Raw genomic sequence first — 22,352 nt, forward strand, 5'->3', positions numbered from 1 at the left:
TGTATTCCTCAGACTGTTATGTTCATTATATTCCGTATATAAGTGAGATCATGTGGTATTTGTCTTTTTCTGCTTGGCTTCTTTCACTTAGGATAATACTTTCCAGGTCCCTCCAGGTCGTCTCAAAGGATAAGAGATCTTTCTTTCTTACCGCTGCATAGTACTCCATTGTGTATATGTACCAGAGCTTTTTAATCCATTCGTCTACTGGTGGACACTTGGGCTGTTTCCAGATCTTAGCTATTGTAAATAGTGCTGCTATGAACATGGGGGTACAGATATTCTTCCTGATTGGTGTTTCAGGCTTCTTAGGGTATATTCCCAGCAGTGGGATCACTGGGTCAAATGGAAGTTCAATTTTTAATTTTTTGAGGTAGCACCATATTGTTTTCCATAGCGGCTGCACCAGTCTGCATTCCCACCAGCAGTGTATTAGAGTCCCCTTTTCTCCACACCCTCGCCAACACTTGTTGTTTGATGATTTGTTGATGGCGGCCATTCTGACAGGTGTGAGGTGATATCTCATTGTTGTTTTAATTTGCATCTCTCTGATGATTAGTGATGTTGAGCATTTCTTCATATGTCTCTTGGCCATTTGTATGTCCTGTTTGGAGAGGTGTCTATTCAGCTCCTCTGCCCATTTTTTAATTGGGTTCTTTGTCTTCCTTTTGTGGAGTTGTATGAGCACTCTCTATATATTGGAAATTAACCCCTTATCTGATACATCATTGGCAATGATGTTCTCCCATACAGTGGGTTGCCTTTGCATTTTGATGATTGTTTCTTTTGCTGTGCAGAAGCTTTTTAGTTTGATGTAGTCCCATGTGTTCATTTTCTCCTTTATTTCTGTTGCCTTAGGTGACGTATCAGTGAAAATTCTGCTCCGTATGATGTCCGAAATTTTGTTGCCTACATTTCTTTTCTTAGTATTTCTGTATAGATGAGCACTATTGGTGGCTTTGCATTCTGTGTGGTTTGGAGATTTACTTATATACCTAGATCAAGAACACCCTCTATAGCAGTATGAGCCTTTTGTATTTAATTTTTAATTCCCCCTACTACCTGGTTGATTTTATTTATTTATTTTTGATGTGCATGTGTGTGTAAGAGTAAGAGCTATACAGAGAGATTTACACAGAGAAGTATTGCTACTCCTTTATCCTATTTCTTTGTTCCTGTTCCCTTATTCTTTGCCCCTATACCCATCCACTGTGTCGGTAACCAGTCTCATTTGAATTTTTCTTACCACTTTCTTTCAAGGCTGATCTTCAGACAAGCTCTCAGCGTTTAAATCTTTCAGCCTCCAATGCTGCAGTGGCTGAACTTAAACCTGATTGTTGTATTGATGATGTCATACACCATGAAGTAAAGGAAATTGGAACACACATGTAAGGATTATTTTTACTAGTTTTAGAAGGCTCTTCTTTATGCCTTTATTTGAAACTTTTGCTTTATTTCTAGTTATGATTAAACCTAAGGCCTACTTCAGAAGGAATTTTATGTTCTATGTATACATGTTTACAAGAAACAAATTTTAAACAGAACATTTGTATGTATTTGAATGTTATAGCTGTATTTTTCTCAGTCTGAGAAGCAAATATGAACATTTCAGCTACCTAAAGTAATTTTATACTTCTCCACTGCCTTACACTTAATTAATTCACAAATTTTATGAGTTTTTACACTCATCTTTCATTATCATCTCTTCTTCATCTCCACTTATATAACCAATTTTGCCTCTCTTCTTTGTCTTAAAGCATTACATGATATTAAAGTATATAACATTAGCTATTGTTTAATCAGTGCATTTTGATGACAAGCTCTGTTGTAGCCATTTAAAAATATATATTCAGTGACTGATATGGGCTTTGATGTCAAACTTTCTGAGTTCAAATTTCCGCTTCATCATTTATTAACGATGTGATCTTGGCTAAGTCACTTAACTCTTCAGTGACCTCTCACTACTCTAGAAAATTCTGACTTTGTGTAGGTTTAACAAAGCTTTTTACAGCCTAATCCTTACCAGCTACTCTATTTATACCTTTGCCACTATTGTGTCCCTCTCTACACTGCATTCACACTGGGCTTCTTTCTCCTCTGAACTCTGTGACTTGAAATGTTTTCTTCCCTTACAAAGGAGTGCCTTAGTCATTTTGTTTAGTTTACTTCTCCTACTTCATATCTCATATTTAGCATGACTTCCTCAAAGAGGCTTTCCTAACCTCCTACACTGAATTAAGTTTTCCTTTTTGCATATTCTATAGTACTTACAACTTGTCATTTTTAAAATGTCTTTTGATTCAAATTACTTATTGAGTGCCTACTATCCCTATTAAAGTATGAGTTTTATGAAGTCTGCTATATCCCCAGGATCTAGCTGAGAACAGATGTCAAAATATGTTCAAATTGCATTTATTGAAATAGTACAGTTATAAAATCCCCACTTTACAGAAAATGAAACTCATATAGAATTAAGTACCTAGTAAATAATGGCATAGAACTAAAATCTAAATCTGCCTTAAAGACCTGTACCATGCTACAGTGAGCACTTTGAAAGCAGGTATTGTGTTTTGATTAACTCTATATCCCTAATACCTGGCTTAGTACTAGGCATCAATATAAAGGAGAAATTAAATTAGCTACAGTGTCATCACCTAGTATAACCACAATAGAAATATTGGTACAGCCCTGGCTGATTTTGCTCAGCGGTTAGAGCATCAGCCCTTAGACCAAAGAGTCACAGGTTTGATTCCCAGTCAAGGGCATGTATTTTGGTTGCAGGTTCAATCTCAGACCCCTGTCGGAGTCATGCTGGAGGCCACCAATCGATGTATCTCTCTTACATCGATATTTCTCTCCCTTCCTCCTTCCCATTTTACCTAAAAATCAATGGAGCCCTGGCCAGTTTGGCTCAGTGGTTAGAGTGTCAGCCCATGGTGCAGAGAGACCTGGGTTCAGTTCCCACTAAGGGCACTTACCTCAGTTGCAGTTTGTCCCCAGCCCCGATTGGGGTTGTATGGATGGCAGCCAGTCATTGTCTCTCTCTCTCACATTGATGTTTTTTTTTCTCTCTCTCTCTCATCCCCCCTCTCTCCCTCTTGCTGTATCTGAAGATGAATGCAAAAGTGTCCTCGGGTGAGGAAAATAAATAAATAAATAATTATCAGTGGAAAAATATCCTCGGGTGAGGATTTAAAAAAATATGTATATATATTTGTAAATTTACTTATCTTTTTTATGTGCATAATTGTAACAGATGTGTATAAATAATTTACATAATATTTTACAAAATTTTTATCATATTACCTGTGGTTTTATCTTCACTTCACCATGAACATTTTCCCCATTTGAGTCAGTATTCTTTGAAAAATTATTATTTTTTAAAGAATAGTTCATGGTTTTGAGAGAGAGAGGAAGGGAGAGGGAAAAACATTGATAGGAGAGCATAACATCAAGCAGCTGCCTCCTGCACACCCCCTACCAGGGATCAAGCCAGCAACCCAGGCATGTGCCATGATCAGGAATCGAACTGGCGACCTTTCAGTTCATGGGTTGATGCCCAACCAACTGAGCCACAGTGGCCAAGGCTGAAACATTATTTTTTTTAATGGTTTCATGTTACAAACGTGGACCAGCTATCTACTTTAATTTATGTACTCTAATGTTTGACTTTATTTCTCGTGTTTCACTATTATAAATAACACCATGATGAACCCTTAATATTTTCTGATAGAATACTAGAAATGGTTTAACTATGGGAACTTATAAACATTTTTAGGTTGTTTTACTGAAAGATTGTTTTCTAAAATTTTTATAACCACTAGCTGTGTAAAGAATCAGTTTCTCTAAACCCTCACCAACCCTGATATTACTTCAAAAGAATTTTGGCCAAATGTTAAGAGATGGAAATATCTAATCTCATTATTTTCATTTGTTGCTTTTATTACTTGTGAAGCTGAAGATTTTCACATTTTTGTTAGCCAAGTATAATATTGCAATTTATTTATCTATTCCTTTTCTCCTAATTTGAGTGAGATACGAATGTTTGCTTAATGACTTACAATAATTCTGTTTGTTTGTTTTGTTTTGTTATTAATTCTCACCTGAGGATATTTTCCCATTGATTTTTAGAGAGGGAGGGAGGGAAGGGGAGAGAGAAGAAGAGAGAGAAACATTGATGTAGGAGAGACACATCAATTGATTGTCTCCCGCACGACCCCAACCAGGGCCAGGGATTGATCGAACTTGCAACCCAGGTATGTGCCCTTGACTGGAATCGAACCCAAGACCCTTCAGTCCAAGGGCCGGTGCTCTAACCACTGAACAAAACTGGCCAAAGCCAGGGCAAGAATTCTTTATATGTTAAGAATCTAACCATTTTGTCTTCATATTAAAAGTATTTTATCCAAGTTTATTGTCTGCTTTTAAAATTTAATTTAGTGTCTTTGACTTACTCAACTTAAAAAAATTTTGAGTCCTTTTTTTATTTTTCATTGTGTTTATATTACCAAGCCTTTCCCCATCCTAAAAATTTTAAAATTTGTACTTTTTCTAATTTCTATGAATTTACTGTTTATACTTAATGATTTAATTATATACAGTTTATTTTGGAATATATTCTACCTTTCGAAGGGAAAGGTTCTGACTTCCTGCTCTAAAAATCGATCTCGTTTTACTGATCAGAACTTTCTTATTCATGTAATTATATCCATATCTGTGGAAACTCTTTTTTATTTCTGCTCTAGGTTCATTTGACTACATTTTCACATGAATGGTATAAATATTTTCCAGATTTGTAGGTAGAATTGAGGTGTAGTAGATTTAGTATTAAAAAACAAAATCGAAAATGATTCAAAATCATTAAGACATCTTTCTGTTTCAGCTTGGTGTGTGCAGTGAGTTATACAACTCAGGGCGGAGAAAAAATGTATTTTAGAAAATTCTTCAAATTTCAGGTATTAAATATGAGAGTGGTAAATGTGGTGTTTTGGGGTTTTTTTTACATACCTTTTTTTTTTTTTAGAAGTATAATTATTTCCATTTATCCACAGTGAAAACAGGCTCCAAATAAAGCAAATAGCTTAATATTTTTGGCCTTGTCATATTGCTAGCAGTCTAAAGTTAGGTGTAATTAAGTTGAATAAAAGCAGAGAAATCATCATTACCAATGTAATGTTTTTGTAATGAAACGTGAAGATTTTTACCCCTCCCCCCAAATTTTTTATTGTTTTCATATGTTGACAAAACACACAAGAAGAGGGGAAAAAAAACGATTGTAAAATCCAGTTAAAATAAGTGCAAATTGTATCAAATTTCTAAGGAAATATTTAAGTGAGAAATTATTGTCTTGGGCTGAGTACACCAAGCTTCATCAAGGACTCCATGAGAATTTTGTATTTGTACACAATTTTCAAAGTCAGTGTTCAAAAATAGTTAAAAACCACTGGTTTAACATGTGTATGTGTGTGGACTGGGAGCTAAGACTACCATGTATATCTGTATGTTTATAGATGTAGATATGATGCTATGTATATTTTTTATTCTAATAAGAGAAAGAAAAGGTATTAACAGGAAACATTTTGCTATTCATTTGCTACATTGCTCATTTGTTTAAGATTTTGCATGCCTTTTTTAAAAAAACTGACAGGAACTTCAATTGCTTATTTTAGTAAACATTTTTTGGTGAAATAAGCATGTAGAAAAATACTGAAATATATGTGTTCAGTTTAGTCAAGTATAATGAAGTAAAACCCAAATAACTATCACCTAGTCAAGAAACAATGATTGCCTTTTTAAAAATGCATTTAGGATTGTTTTGGGGATATTTTTGTTTTTCCAAGAGTATTGCATACCTATTAGAAATGTCTTTTGAAATTAAAATTGGAAAATTACTTTGACACATTTCAGCCCTGCTATTTAAAACTAGCAAACAAAAATAAATGGTCAAATGATAAGAACCTCCTGATTGACATGCTTTATTCAACTAGGTTCTCAAACCACTGGATGTGAAAACCAAATTTTACAATGCAGAGGTAAGTGTTGGGCACTTAATGGGATTTCAGATAAAACATTAACATCTTATTTGACTAAAATTATGCTGTATTACATTTCTTTTCATATTGAAGTCAATTGCTGATAGTACTGCAAATTACTTGTAAAAAATGAGTATAAAGTTCAATCAAAAGTGAATAATTTCATTGCTTTAATCTGCTGTTTTCAACTTACATGGTGTCAGTATGTCTTGATTTTTATTCTGATTAGTAACTTTGTGAGACTTTCACCCCTTTCTTTAAATGATTGCTCTATAATTCCATTTAATGTTTCTTGTTACTGTCTAAAAATATCAGCAATCAGTTGAATATTTACAGGGTGATTGTGATATTACAAAAATTGAAGTAGTAGATCTAACCCTATAAAAAAAAGATTTAATATTTACATGGAAAAATACTGATAAGTAGAGCTTACATAGTCAAGTCTTTGTCCTGGGAAGTTAGTGTGCCAGGCAGAGTTAGGGCCCTGGCCGGTTTGGCTCAGCAATTAGAGCGTCAGCCTGCAGTCCAGAGAGACCTAGGTTCAGTTCCCGCTAAGGGCACGTACCTTGGTTACAGTTTGTCCCCGGCCCTGGTTGGCTCGTGCGGGTGGCAGCCACTCGATGTGTCCCTTTTACATCAATGTTTCTCTCTCTCTCTCTCTATCTTCCTCTCTCCCTCTCCCACTCTATCTGAACAAAAAATGAAAAAATGTCGTCATGTGAGGATAACAAAAAAAAAAAAGGTTACAGAGTTTGGTGAATGGCTTGAAACACTCCTTAGGAGAAACATTGGCAAAAATATAGAAAAAAGTAATTTTTAGAATAGAAGATTATCTATATTCTAACTTAACAAAAGAAATAAAATAGAATTCGCCGTTGGAGAAAGGTTTTATTGCTTCAATTTCTTTTACAAAATTATACTTTAATCCTGGCTTCTAGAAATTCAGAGAAAGCAGAATTCCCAATGGGCTCCTTACTCCCCAAATATCATGTGTTTCATATCACAGTGATAAATTCAGAGATATGCAGCTAGTGTTTTGAAATAAATATTGTACCTTTTGTTGTTGTTGTTTGGTATATGCCCCTAGCGGAAACTGAGCCTGCAGGCCGATGCTCCAACCGCTGAGCCAAACTGGCCAAGGCTGAATATTATATCTTTATTACTCTAAAATCAGATGATAATCAGAAGTTTGCAAATTTGGTAGATATTTTTACCATCATCATCTGAGTTTTTATTTAGTATAAAGTTTGTTTTACAACTGGGCATACTAAGATGTCTAAGATAAGGAACCTGACCTCAGTAAGACCTATGAGGAGGAAAAAAAAAATGGCATAAAATAACAAAACTACTTAATGTAGTATAAAGTGCATCTAAAGAGAATGATATAAAAAGATGTGCTACAGGAACTCTGGGGAGGAGATTTCAGAGTAGTCAAAAGAAGCTTCATGGGAGAGGTGGGAAACTGCAACAGAGTCTGGAAAGAATGAATGTTGGAGACGTCCAAGTTCAGAGTAGTGAAGGCATTCCCAGCAGAGTTGCAAGTGCATGTGGAATATTATAGTGAAAAGCATACATATTTGATGGGAGGTACAGTCTCATTAAGGAGATTCCTTGATGTTTAAAGAGTTGACATTTCATGCCCTGGCCGGTTTGGCTCAGCGGTTAGAGCATCAGCCTGCGGTCCACAGAGACCCGGGTTCGGTTCCCGCTAAGGGCATGTACCTTGGCTGCAGTTTGTCCCCGGCCCTCGTTGGGTCGTGTGGGTGGCGGCCACTCGATGTGTCCCTTTCACATCGATGTTTCTCTTTCTTCCTCTCTCTCCTTCCCGCTCTATCTGAGTAAAAAATGGAAAAATGTCCTCAGGTGAGGATAAAAAAAAAAAAAGAGTTGACATTTCTTTTTGGGGGAATAGGGGAGTTGAAATACTATATATGTGTTCTACCTTTTTTGTTATTAATAGTGTACTTTTGATTAATTGCAGTATAGCTATTCAGCTTGGTGAATTTAAATAGTCTTATTAATTTATTACTTTACTGGGAAAGATTTCATTCATAGTATGAGAGGAGATTGGTAACTATTCTGTTAGACTAGATATGTTAGAAAAATAAAAATAATAGGGCTATAGGTAGGTCTTTTTTTCTGTAAGTGACTCCTAGGAAAGTGCATATTGAGATATTTTGAGTTAGTTGAAAATAAGTTGGTATTTTCAGATATTTGACAGGTAGTTTTATAACACTAATATTCAGTGATTTGCGAATAGTTTTTAAAATTGCTAGTTATTCCATGAATAGTATTATAAAAGTGACATACTCCCAGAAAAGAAAGAAAAACCCCACAATTTCACCGCACCATAAAGTAATTGATTTTTCATTAATCCATATTCTCTTTCAATCTTTACTCATTTATATATAGTATTCTGTGTTTATAATCATAGTAACAATTTTATTTGCTGCCTTTTTCAACTAACATTATATGTAAACATAAACTTTAAATTTTTGCCCACAAACTTCATCAGAATGTTTTAGTAAAATTCTGAACTTTTGAAAATAGACATCTCTAAAAACCAGGAGTAAATAAATAGGATGAGGCAGATTCTGTTGACCCCAACTAGGAAATTCAGGGAAATTATAGGAGTTAGTAAACCACACTAACAATAGGTGATATTTATTACTCTGTGTCAGAGTCCTATACAACAACTAAAATTAGCCCTACATTTATTGCAAGAAATGTTATGCTGTACCTAAGAATTATAATATGAGTCACCTAAAGAAAAACAAGTTTTTGTGAGAAACTTTGTCGTAGTCTTCTAAAATAGGAAAGCCTTGCAAGAAGTAACATTAGATGCTAGGATTCAAACATTTGGTCACCTGCTGGGTACAGAGCTCCATGCCAGGTAATGAAGAGAAATATATATAAGCTGAACATCTTCCCAGTCTTCAAGAAACTTAGATCTAATGGAGGAGACTGGCAATGCAGTATAAGTACCCCTTCCCCACTAGATCATGAAGTGTACTAATACTCTGGGAATGTAGAGAAGTGACATATGATTTCCAGCTATGTGTTTGGGGGGAAAAAAATGGACGTTAGAGATGGTCCCTGATAAATAGGTAACTTTAGATATATATATGAAAAGAAAGACTAACTGAAATCTATTAACTAGAATAGAATAAACTCTAAATTGTCCATAGTCTAGCCCAGCATTCTCTGAAGTGTGATCCACAGAACCTTAATCACAAGATGCTCCTTGAAAAGGGGATTCTATTATTAGACAAATTTAGGAGAAGCTCTACAGTGTATGTATTCTGAGTATAGAGGATAGTGTATATCCATTTTAAGTAATCTGTGAAGAATTACAATGTAGTGAAGAATTTATAGAACAAGAAAGGCATGGAATACACTTCTCTATTTTAAGTATTCACCTGTAGTGTTTGTCTCTTTTCATTTAACCTTAGCAGTTTCACCTTTTTAGAAAAATGATTTGTCATATTTCTTTATGTAGCTTTCTGTTTACTTTCTTGTTTTACTAATGCTGTCTTGTTTAGTAAATTTAAAAAAATGCAGAAATGCATTTTATTTTAAAGTTAGTTATTCTTTTTCTTTAACATTTAATTCTGATTTTTCTAATTTTTCCTTTTTATTTTTCCATTAGAGTGACCTCAGTTCTGTGGTAATTTGATTTTTTATTATAAATTTATATGCTTATCTTACTCACCACTTTTTGATTCTTTCTAATTAATCTCTTTACAAAACATATTGGAAAAACAAAGTTAGTGTGAATACCAGCTATTTGACTTCAAAAAACGTGTATATAATTTTTTGTACATTTTATATTTATATTGTCTTCTGTGAGAAAAAAATACATCAGAGATTAAATTGTCATTGAAGCAAATGTATTCTCATTTTTAGTGTTTTTCCCTTTGGTGTTTTTTAAAAGAGACATGTAAACCTTTTTTAAAATAGCCTTGGAATTTTCAACATCTTAGTATAATATACCCTCCTAATACTTCAGCTCTCTGAATAAACTATGTAGTTGAAATTTACCTTCAGATGTACAGTGGTATTAGTTTTAAATCTAGGTCAGGTGAGGATGGCCCTTTGACAACAGTAAACAGAAGAAAATCAAATTTTCCCGAGCTGGCTAAAATCATAGTTTCAAATTTCTATTTACTATAAGCAGTATTTGCTTATGCAGTATTACATCACCTACATAGCAATGACATCAACTACCATAGCCCTGAATTCTTAATTTTGCAAATGTCAAATTATTTTATACTAACTATTCAGACTAACTTTATTTTCCATTATGCTGCTCTTTTTCTTTCATTTTATCTAAACTCTTCCTAATTTATGCGGAAAATTGCATTTTAATTGAAATGTGGGTCTATGGTTATTTTTAAAGCAATGGATTGATGGGATATATTTAAGATTTTTTTTGAGAAAAAGTAGTAGAATAATGCTTTTAAATTAAGGTATATTCTTTTAAACTGATGCATCATTGTATTTCTATTTTCATTTGAGCACATGCCAAGGACTAAAGAATCTGTTTTATTTTAGATAATAATGCATTAGAATATACCTTATCATTATATTTGCAAATGATTTCCACTTTCTGGATTTAGTGTTTAAAAACTCATAAATGCCACGTTATTTTGTTCATAGTTAATTTTGTTTTATATATAGATATAAAACATATACGTACATAACTACGAAATTTTGAACAAATTAATTCTTGCATATCTTTAGTATATTTTTATATAGATTAGTTTATAAAATAAACCAAGTTGTCTGTTATCCTTCAATTTCACAAAAAAATAATAACCAAATAGCATAAAAAGAAGGATGTTTAACATAATCAGGGAATAAAAAAATTTTATAAAACTACTTATTTAAATTACCCATTGATTAAAATAGTGCTGAATAGCATCACTTATCATCACTAAGGCTACAAAATATCTTTTGTTTTATTTAAAATTGTCAGGTGTAATTCATATATGTTTTTAGCCCTAAATATACATAATAAATGAACCAAGAAATTACTAATGACCACTAACAAATTGCTTTAATTAAAGTAAGTCCTGTAAGATTATATAAAATGCATTATTTGCTATACTAGTAGTGGTCTCTATACCATCTAAATTGAAGTAAAGACAATTGAAGTTGTATCATGTTCAAATGTTATAATGAAGACCAAATTATCTTAACATATCACTGAAATGATAGGTGCACAGGTATGTTAATCATACTAAATTTCATTTTAACATTTTAATAACTTATACTAGAATATTTAGAATATTTGTGAATGAAATTTCAGTTAAACAAATTTTTTGGATCTAAATACAAAAATATTATAGTTATCCCCCATCCATTGTTTGACAAGTTATCAGTTGACTAACACTTGACTTTGCCCCTGTTAATTATGTTAGGATGAAGATTTCTTTTCTTGCATTAATTTTGGTAACTTTGACTTGCAGGCATGAACTAATCACATTTGTGGTTAATATTTTTTCTTCATATAGATCAGATATTTTTGTTGAGGTTAATATTTTAAATAACATCACACTTTGGTGGATATTTTTTTCATATCCTTAGACTGATGAAGTATTTCTCGAAGCCCAGATTCAGAATATTACCACCTCACCCATGTTTATGGAGAAAGTTTCATTGGAACCATCTATAATGTACAATGTAGCAGAATTAAATTCAGTCACCCAAGCTGGAGAATGGTAAATATGAATTATGAAGTGTTTGTCTTTATTTTAAACGTATGAATTCTTCTAATACCCATTATCCTTGGATGGTTTATAATTTTGTTTTAATAAATAGACTTTTTTTTCCATAGGAAAATTGATCCAAAAGCAGTCCTTGCACACACCCCACCCCCCCCCGCCCAGTGTCCTAGTATTTACATGCTGTTTTAATGTGGTACATTTGTTACAACTGATAAATCAATATTGGTACTAATAATTAACCAAATCCATAATTTACATTAGGGCTTATGTTTTTGTGTTGTACATTCTATGGGTTTTGACAAATGTAATGACAAGTATCCACCATTACCATATTATTCAAAATAGTTTCACTGCTCTGAAGATGTCCTGTGCTCTACTTTATTCATAAAAATAAAGATCCTAATTGTTTGCATTTTATGTTTTACTATTTGAAGTACTTGTTCTTTTAATTTTCATAACCAGTCAGTGAGGTAAATGATAAAGCTGAAGCATGGGAAGGAATGATGGAGAAATTAGAAAGGATAAGGATGAGGGTGAGCTTTCAGAAGAAATATTCTGTCATCAAAAGGATAAGAAGGTAATAGCTGGAGAAAAGTACCTCACTTTTCTAATCAAGAATTAAAAGTTTACTGTTATCTTAACAGTTGATTAGATACAGAAAACTTTTTAGTGTCCCATACCCCCACTAGGGAAAACAATTTTCCATTCTCTTCCTGATATTTTAGTTGATTTAGAAATAATTACTTAGTTTATAATGTTACGTTTCTTCTTAATCTTAACTATTTTTTGATAATTATAGAGAAAAGGGAAAGGATACATAACGTTTTGATTTCATTTTTTTCTGTTAATTGATATATATCCAATTTAGATAATATGTTGCATTCTATTATAAAGAACCTCAAGATATTTCATATCAACTGAAAAAAATTAAACAAAAATAAATCCTCTCAGTACAAGTCCTTTTCATTTGTGTTGAAACAACTGACGTGTTCTGTTCTAGATCTTTGGAGGATAAATCATTCGATTCCTGTCAAAAGGAACAATCACGTGGTTTTTCTTTTAAAAGATGCTACAGAATTCTCTCCATCTCTGTCTCCACCCCTCTCAGTGTAACTACGTTTGGGTCAAGAACATATTTGCAGCCAATGGATACACGCCAGTACTTGTACTGCCTAAAGCCCAAGAAGGAGTTTGCAGAAAAAGCAGGCATCATTAAGGGAGTAACAGTAATTGGAAAATTGGATATAGTGTGGAAAACAAATCTAGGTGAAAGGGGAAGATTACAGACCAGCCAACTTCAGAGAATGGTGAGTCTGGAAAAAACTTTGGTGGGGATTTTGGTGTTGGGGCAGGGGCACAGGTATATAGAACAACTTAAATTTTCCTAGGTTTGTCACTAAAAATCAGAGCACTATGAAAGAAATTAGTATTACTAAAGAATAAGAGCTCAAAGACCAATAATTTCACTGATCTCTAGGTGGAAAATAGGTGTTGAGATGAATGGAAAATGTTCAAATGTTAATTTATCCTTTATACTGGTTTTTTACTTGACCAAACAAATTAAAATAACTGCTTATCGGTTGTTCCTTCCTATGGTGATTCATACTCACTGTTCATCTGACTTCTACTGTATTAAAGTATCTATGGAAAGCAACCCTTTAAGATCAGACCTTCTAAAATTGCTTTACTATTTATCTATGAGATTTATAGACCTAGAAATTCATTGTAAGATTCATTACAATGAGATTCATTATAACTGTACTGAACATGGAGCAATTATAGCAAAAACAGTTAGGGTCTATAGTTCTGTTCTGCAGGTGGTAGCAGCAAAAGAAGTTAGAATGAAGAACAAAACGACTGAAAAATACTTTCTCAGAACATCAGCTTGGAGACCCAACAACTGTTGAGTGAATATCCTGCTATGGTACCTTCATGACCATGGAAAGGTTTTGTAATACATGTATGTTAACTGTGTACTTTATCTTTTAGGCTCCAGGTTATGGAGATGTTAGGTTGTCTTTGGAGGCAATCCCAGATACCGTAATCCTAGAAGAACCTTTTCATATTACCTGTAAAATAACAAACTGCAGGTAATGCCAGTGTTTGTGGATGGAGGTCCTTTCCTCCTCACCCACATAAAAAATAATTTTTATTTCTTTTTCTTTTAAGTTTTATTTTATGTTTTAATTACAGTTTACTTTTAATATTATTTTGTATTGGTTTCAGGTGTATGGGACAATCAAATACTTTACAAAGTATTCCCCTGATATTTCCAGTACCCACCTGGCATCATAGTTCATTACAATATTACTGACTATATTCCCTAAGCTGTACTTTATATCCCTGTGACTATTTTGTAACTACCAGTTTGTACTTCTTACTCCTACAAGAATTAATACTGTAGAGTTCCTCATCTGGTAGCTTTATATTACATACTTTCGAGGTCCTACTGCATTAGGCAGTTTATGTATTTGATTACATTCATGCATTATACCCTATGAGGTAGGTATTCATTATTCACAGTCTAAGCAAGAGAAAGCCAACTCGGGGGTAAATGATTTTATTTAAGCTCAGGGAGCCAGATTTGAAACTGTGTATATTTGACTTTAAAGTCCATATTCTGTCTTTGTTTACATTTCCCTCACGCTTCAGATTACCAAAGCATGAGATAGTAGGTTCTTATGGAATAATATATTATAGGTTTAATGTACTAAGGCAGATTTTTCTGAGCCATACTTATACCTGAGGTTGTATCTTTAGTATTAAGAAGGTAAAAATAGGTTATGAATTTAATGTAAGGGGTAACCATAGATTGGAAAACAGAACTTGGATAATAAAAAGAGAATATAATCTAGTTATTAGGAAGCAGAGCACAGAGCTTTGAAGTCAGAAAAGTCTAGGATTAAATCCCAGTCCTATCACTTTTGTTACTCCTTCTGTTACTACTTGGTATGTATTATTATTTGGGGCATTTTGATCATATTACAGTGATGAATCCTAACCCTCACTGTCTGAATGTGTAATCTTTTTAAATTCCATTTCCACCTTACAGTACTAGAAGGAGATAGGAAAGAGTCATCCTTCAAAATTACAAAAATATTTACTTCCCCAATGAAGCTACCTAGACCCTCCCATGCTCAGTTCATCATTCCTTTCTCTGTCATAGCAAATTTTAATATAGTTTTTAGTGACACTGATATATTGCTACAGTTATTAGTCTTTCGCTTTCTAGTCTATGAATTATTCAAGAGAAGGGCCCATGTGTTACCAGGATTGTAAATGCAGGGCCGACTATATCAGAGGAGCTCAGCACACAGTACACACAGGGTGAAGACCCTTTGCATTCTGTGGTTTTGGATTTTCTTTGTTAAAAGTTTTTTGACGTATAGCAAATCCGTTATTGACCAAATGACAAAATGCTGTCAAAAAATTTTTGGGTTCACTTTAAATTTTGGTGATTCAAATAAGTTTTTTTTTAAAAAAAGCACTTGTGTCTTGACCAGTTTGGCTTAGTGATTAGAGTGTCAGCTCATGGACCAAAGGGTCTCAGGTTCAATTCCCGGTCAGGGGCATGTACCTGGGCTGCAAGTTCAATCCTGGGTCCCGGTCAGGGTTGTTCCGGAGGGAACCAATTGATGTGTCTCATGTCAATGTTTCTCTCCCTCCCTCTCTCTCTCCCTCCCTTCCACTGTATCTAAAAATATCAATGGAAGAATATCCTCTGGTGAAGATAAACAAAATAAAAATAAAAAAGCACTTGTTTCTTAGATCTTTAGTTCTCTCATCTATAAAAATGGGATTTACACACTCCCCCACACATACACACACAATCCCCAACACACAGACACATACAACATACTTACTAGATTTTTGTGAAATTTAATGAGAAAATTTATGTAGTGCATTTAACCTGGTCTGTGGCACAGTAGATATTTCAAATGTTTGTTTAGGAGACAGAGACCTATAAAAGCTAAGTATCATTAAATCACTATATCTAAGAATCAATAAATTAAAATTTAAATAAGTATTTTAAAATATGGAGCCAACTATGAGAAGAAAAAAAAAGATAAAAGAGTTTAAAGCAGTCATGAATGGTAGTAGAGTAGGAGACTACTTTTCATTATGAGCCTTTGTTTTCTCTTTAAGCAATGTGCATACTTTCATTAAAAGTTGTTTAAATTTAACATGTTTAAGCAGAACTAGCAATATCAATTATGAGCAGAAGCAGGCTTTTTATGTTAATAGTGAACAAACCTGAATAGTATTTACTTCTTATAAATCTTGTCAGTAATTTTCTGTGTTATCTCCATGGTAAAGAAACATACATTAAATAGAAAAAGCACTGAACCAGACACAGCTTGTCACTCTGTTCCCTGTATATTACCTAACAGAAATAGTGACGGATGCATAGCAACAAGATTAGACACAGATGTCTGGAAGCCTCCCAGAGAAATGGCAGAGCTACTCACAGATCAGCTGCAGGGAGCCAAGTGTTTAGTGATAGAACCAGCAAATTCTCAGTGACACTTTAAACCCTGGAAGATACTGTCTTCTTTCATTTTCCTGATTCTATCTTAAGTGAAATCAAAATGATATACTTTAATTTCTGTTTCTGGCTTTTAATTCTCCTGGACACCCAGAAAACAAATTCACTGGCTGTAATGCAAGAATATCGCATACCTCTTAGGAAAGGAACCAAGATTTATTCCCGTTTTTCTTTGATTCCCCCAGCAGTGAGAGGACTATGGACCTCGTTTTGGAAATGTGCAATACCAATTCTATCCACTGGTGCGGCATTTCAGGAAGACAGCTTGGAAAGCTACACCCAAGTTCCTGTCTCTGCCTTGCCCTTACTCTACTGTCGTCAGTACAGGGACTGCAGGTATGTTCTCTTTTCAATAATTTCAGTATTTGGGAGCTCTTAACCCATTATCATGTACTGTATCCATATTTTCTCTAGTGATTACCACTGAATGAAAACTTAGGCCTATATTTTTCTCTCAATAGAGCGTCTCCGGCTTAAGACTAACAGACACGTTTCTAAAGAGAACATACGAGTATGATGACATCGCACAAGTCTGTGTGGTATCTTCGGCCACTAAAGTGGAAAGCTGAAGAAAATGTCCAATGTTATGCTTTCCATTGAGTTTTAGAAAACTTTCTGTATTTCTCTTGCCTTTGTAAAATGATGAACAGTAAAAATAAGTATATATTATTTAAGTTTCCTGTAAAACAGTTAAAATATTAAATATTTGTTTTGAAAAGACCATCTACTGATTTTATCTTGAGAGTTGTATTTTAAAAGAACGTGTATATTTTCTATACATATCTATTTGTTTCAGTTAGATGACCATTGGACTTTGTTCTCTAAAAGCTCTATATTTGAGGCCATTTGTCTCTAGCAAGTATCTAGGCCAGGGATCAGCAACATTTTTATGTAAAGGCCCAGATTCTAAATATTTTAGGCTTTGCAGGCCATGTGGTTTCTATTGGAAATGCTGTTGTAGTGTGAGATCAGCCAATAGGCAAAAAGAGTCCAGGGGTGTTTACAAAATGGGGCAGCTGGCCTGCAGGCTGCAATTTGTTGACAGCTGTTTCTAAAAACTTCAGAATTTTTATAATACATTATTCAGAAATATTTCAGTTAACTCCAGTTTTTTCCTAGCTCCTTAGTCAACAGAAACTTGTTTAAAGAAACTAGGATGGTCCCCAAGTAACCTTATATTTGCTAGCACAGTATGAATTCTTATAGATGTTTTCAAATTATTGTGTTGGTGTGTATCTGTGTTTGTGTACAACCCTGCACATGTCTAAGTTTCAGTTACTAACAGCAGATCAGAATTGGTTTTATTTCTTACATTGTCGATTATTCTGTTAACTTTTAACTAAGAAGCTTGATACTTTTCTAAGTCCAAAAGTCCTGTTTTTTCCCTAAAAAAAAAAATAATAATAATAAGCCACTTATTCTCATGGGCATATTTAAAGGATTTCCAGCTTCTGATAATTTGATTTTGAACTCTAAATCATGTATTAATATTATAAAACTTTCTATCTCTGCATGTAATCACATGAATTTACTTATGCCCTGAACAAAACATTGAAAAAGTTAAGATTGTAAACAACTTTGCAACATGAATGTAATAAATGTTTCAATATTTTGTCAGGAAAACAAAAGGTTATGCTGTTAAATAAACACTTGTTTTGGTAAGTTGAAATGTAGGGATGTATATATAATTGCTTAAATGTAAGAGAGAGTATATTAAGTCAAATACAAAAATTGGTTTTCTTAAGTGCATAATTATTTATTGCCATGACAAATTGGTCCAAAATGAAAGCTATATTCAGAGTGAGATTTGCCCCTTAAGTTAGAGTAATAATTAATGAAATGTCTGCGCAAAATAAAGTGCAAGCAGTATAAAACATCTGTCTCTCTTCAAAATGAATAAGATTGATTAAATGATAAATAAGACTCTATAGCCACTGCACTTGGCACTTCCATGGTTTTTCAAGCATTTTCCTTATGGCTGAACCTTCTATTTCACTCTGTTTCAAAATTTAAAAGTAACATATAATGGTCACTTGGAATGTGCTATATAGTTTGATTTGATTACAAAGTCTCTTTTTACAAGCAATAACCTAGACACATATTGTTAATTTTTTAAATAAAAGTTAGATAATCTTGTTTTAGAAAGGATCTGTTTAAACCATATTATAAAAATTAGGTAAACAGTTTGGTACATCAAATGAAAATGTTATTTGCATAAAAAAGACATTTTAAGTTTTACATAGCATAATAATAGCTACAGCTACTACAATGAAATGTGGTTAATGGAAGTCAATCATTCCAAAGTAGATTGTATATAAAGATTTACTTTAAATGCCTTATTTCAGATGAGCAAGAATAATATCTGGGGCATTTCTTATAATTGTATGAGTAGCTAGCAAAATCCAACTACACAAAGCTTTCTTGAAATTCAGTGATTCCAAATTGATGAAGGTACTTGAAGAGCAAAAATGGCTTGAATCTCATGGAAATCCAGATGAGTGAATAGGTATCATTTAGTCTGAATTTGTTATGGGTGGTATATTAGCAAAGAAACAATATAGAGAGATAAAACGGAAGAAATACATCAATTCCAATTACTTGTAAAAAGTGGCTATCTTCACATGTTAGCAAATCAAGACATTCTTTTACAGGGTTTTGCTTATAGCCCAGCCAGTGTCGCTCCTGAGCGTCAACCTGTGGACCAATAGGTTGCTGGTTCAATTCCTGGTTGGGCACATGCCCAGGTTATGGGCTCAATCCCCAGCAGGGGACATGCAGGAGGCAGCCAGTCAATGTTGATGTTTCTCTCTCTCTCTCCCTTCCTCTCTAAAATCAATAAAAATATATTTTAAAAAATAAAGGGTTTTGCTTATTATGTCTTTGTCTAATTTTAGTTTCAGAGTAATAGGTATATAAAATGAGTGGTGAATTATTTCCTCCTCTTCTGTTTTCTGAAAGATTGTGTAGATTGATATTATTTCTCCCTTAATTTTTTTAGTAGAATTCCCCATTGCAGTTGTTTTGGACTGGAGCCTTGTTTTCTAGACAATATCTATTTCTTCAGTGAGCTCAATACTTTGTCTTATAAGGAGTTTGTTTCGTTTAAGTTAATATTGTTGAATATATGGACCTAATGTTAGTTGTAGTATTTTTTAATGATACTTTTAATGTCTGCAGGGTCTGCATTGATATTCCCTCCTTCACTTCTGATGTTGATTTGCATTTTCTCACTTTTCCTAGTTAGTGAGCTAGAGGCTTACCAGTTTATCAACCTGAAAGCATTTTAATGCACTCAAGATAGTTATGCTAGAAACTTTTTCTTACCCAATATTGGATAAGAGTGATTAATTTTTAATTAAGGATCAGCTTTGCTTTTTTTCATCAATGTCATCACTTTCATGTAATTCATCTTTCATTCTATATAAAATTTGAATGCTAGGTGAGCTGAATTTATGAAAAAATTAAGTTGGTTTAGATGGAATATAGGAGATTTAATTCAGAGGGCCTAAGACTTAAGTTCTGCTCTTCTCTGGACATAGGTTCATATAGGTCATCGTTGTAGCCTAAACCCAGAGGCGTTAGGTATTTGCTGGTCTAATTGACAAGACATTTGTAACCTAGTGTTGCTCTAAATTTAGAATCTTTGGATCTATATCAGAACCACCTGGTGTACTGTTTAAAATGATGCTTCCTTTTTACAGGACCTACTAAATAAAAATTGAAAGTATAGTCCTGAATCTGCATTTTCAACAAACTCACCAGATGATTCTTACAGTGAAATTATACAACTACTGGCCTAATCTCACAAAGGGAAAGAGAGGAAAAGTTGGTATTTATACTTCAAGATAACGTGGTCTTTTGAGGAGAATAGTTATAATAAGGCCCTGGTTAATATTACATCTCTTTCAGTTTTCTCTCACAACACTTGTGAAATCATTACGTGTCTGCCCAACTTTACCTATTTCATAGTTAACAAACAAAAGAAATTCCAGTTAAAACAGTGTCGTCTAATCATTCTAGTTAGAGCCATGCCATTAATACCTAACAATGTCATTTCTCTCCACGAATATGTATTCTAATTTAAATACAATATTTTAAGTCCCCTGTTATGTTTAAGTTGCATCAAATTAAGGTTAAGCATAAAAACAACATGCCAAAGCTAATCAGAGCAGAGGATTACATGAACAAACATTGTTAATGACAGGTGCTTTCTGTAATCCATCAAATAATTACTGAATTAAAAATAAAATCTGTCTATGAGCACATAATTAAATGCCACTTAGAAAATCCTTAAGACCCAAGTCATTGGCTTATTTAAATGTAGGTATATTTGAGAGTTTCCATGGTAAGTCCACCACCGGGGAAGTTGTGCTAGTTAAATTGAATAGTTATATGACTGACCTAACCAATACCAGTAAGGATTTCTAAATGTATTTTATTATGTACTTAGCATAATTGGCCATGCTAATCTTATAAATACCAAACTGCAGGCAAGATTAGTTAAGAACTATGCAAAAACCTGAGCATCCTACCTACCTTCACTTTCTATCCATTCACAGTATCTAGCCTTTCTTTTCAGAACCACCACCCTTCCACCAAATTCTGCTTCCCACCAGCTCTTAAGACTCCCTGCCACCCACTGAAACAAGCAGCATTAAAGACAGTACTGGCTCCTATGTGCATATTCATTACTGAGAGCACTATTGAGACTAAACCTACATAACAGATTTCTCCTCTCCAGACGTGCTGCTCAGTGGCAAGTCCATTCCTCCTAAGCCAGCATCTGGAACCTTTCCTCTTGCTTATCTTCCCCTTCAAAATGTTTGCTAATGGGAATTGCGAGCTAGAGAACTCACTATTAAGTCTAATATACAGATATGATGATGAAGGTTTGAAAATGGAACCCTGCTGTGTGCTGCATTGGCACTTAGCAAGGCTACTGACCATTTACAAAGGAGTCATGTTATGCTCAATCTGTGATAAACCTATTGTCTAGACAGATTTATTCTTTAGGTGTTTTGGCCACTATCTACAGCAGACACTTCAGAGCCATAACCGTTTGCATTCTACGGCCCCTGGTCAAGTCAGGAATGGTCTTCAGTGCTGCTGCTGAAGGATCTGCTCCGGATGTGATTTCTCAGTTGCTCTATAAGTTCAGGATTCTGTTGCTGTATCTGCTGAGCAAACTGCTGTCCCCTGTGAGTGAAGAGGGAAAGTGGTATGAGTAGCGGAGTCCCAGTTACACAATACCTGTAAAAAAACTGCAGAGGATGTGGGTACTACCCAAAGGGAACTTCTAGAAGGACAAGTTTTCGAATCACAACTGCAGTATCTGCAAGTTTACCAATGCGTTCATATAATGTTATGACAAAGCACTGTTCTTTATAAGAAATGAAACACCCAAGCTAAAAAGTTCCTGAATTGGGTGAAATCTATCCCCTCTCGTGCCTAACCACATATAAACAGAGGGCTCCAAAGTATTTACTTTTATTGTATGTGCTCAAACACAATGCCAGTTATTTGGTCTTATAGTCAAATCTTAATAGTCTCCTATGTGGCGGATGTCACACCCATTTTGGGATGTGTATAGAAGTCACTGAACAAAACTGATTTTTAAAAAGGCAAATTTAATACAGAGTCCTGATGTGTGACCCTCCATTGCATGTGTGAGACACCACTATAATCATGCCACTTAAAGATCACTCTAAAAATGCAATATTGCACATGGGGTTACATACATGGTCATGATCACAAACAGCAAATGATACCTATGGCTTCAGATAAAACCTTCAGTGACAGCATCACACAGATTCAAAAAGCAGAATATCTTAAGCAGCTTGGTTGGAAGTGAAGGTAACAAGATGACGGAGTTCCTTTAGTGATAACATGCACTGAAAAGCTTGAATAGAATGCTTTCCTAGATTGTCTGAACATTGATACAGGTGCCCATAAATTAATGCAGACTTGAAGTAGCTACTTGACTTTAATCTCCACCCTTGCCTGGCTGTTCAAATCTGAAAAACGTTTTCTTGAATGCAGAGCTGG

General features: G+C 34.0%; 2 protein-coding genes across 14 annotated transcripts in view; one reads left to right on the plus strand and one right to left on the minus strand.

Annotated features, from left to right (window-relative positions):
- The window catches only part of TRAPPC13 (trafficking protein particle complex 13), a 42,966-nt gene that overhangs the window by 17,670 nt on the left and 2,944 nt on the right, over positions 1–22,352 (plus strand). For 2 of the 12 annotated variants that reach the window (XM_036278655.1, XM_036278654.1), the window contains exons 6-13: positions 1,261–1,388; positions 4,883–4,955; positions 5,988–6,032; positions 9,682–9,699; positions 11,622–11,755; positions 12,870–13,068; positions 13,751–13,851; positions 16,493–16,643. In XM_036278655.1, the coding sequence (XP_036134548.1) occupies positions 1,261–1,388; positions 4,883–4,955; positions 5,988–6,032; positions 9,682–9,699; positions 11,622–11,755; positions 12,870–13,068; positions 13,751–13,851; positions 16,493–16,643 (849 nt within the window). Of the gene's footprint in view, positions 1–1,260; positions 1,389–4,882; positions 4,956–5,987; positions 6,033–9,681; positions 9,700–11,621; positions 11,756–12,869; positions 13,069–13,578; positions 13,684–13,750; positions 13,852–16,492; positions 16,644–16,768; positions 17,628–22,352 lie in introns of those variants that run through there. The other 10 variants (XM_036278650.1, XM_036278649.1, XM_036278644.1 and 7 more) reach the window with 10 other exon arrangements.
- The window catches only part of SGTB (small glutamine rich tetratricopeptide repeat containing beta), a 34,777-nt gene continuing 31,597 nt past the window's right edge, over positions 19,173–22,352 (minus strand). For both annotated transcript variants that reach the window (XM_036278658.1, XM_036278659.1), the window contains one exon: positions 19,173–21,503. In XM_036278658.1, the coding sequence (XP_036134551.1) occupies positions 21,392–21,503 (112 nt within the window). In that variant the 3' untranslated portion in view covers positions 19,173–21,391. The remainder of the gene's footprint in view (positions 21,504–22,352) is intronic.

This window comes from Molossus molossus, unplaced genomic scaffold (assembly GCF_014108415.1).
Source record: "Molossus molossus isolate mMolMol1 unplaced genomic scaffold, mMolMol1.p scaffold_m16_p_3, whole genome shotgun sequence".
In the NCBI taxonomy this organism is placed as follows: domain Eukaryota; kingdom Metazoa; phylum Chordata; class Mammalia; order Chiroptera; family Molossidae; genus Molossus; species Molossus molossus.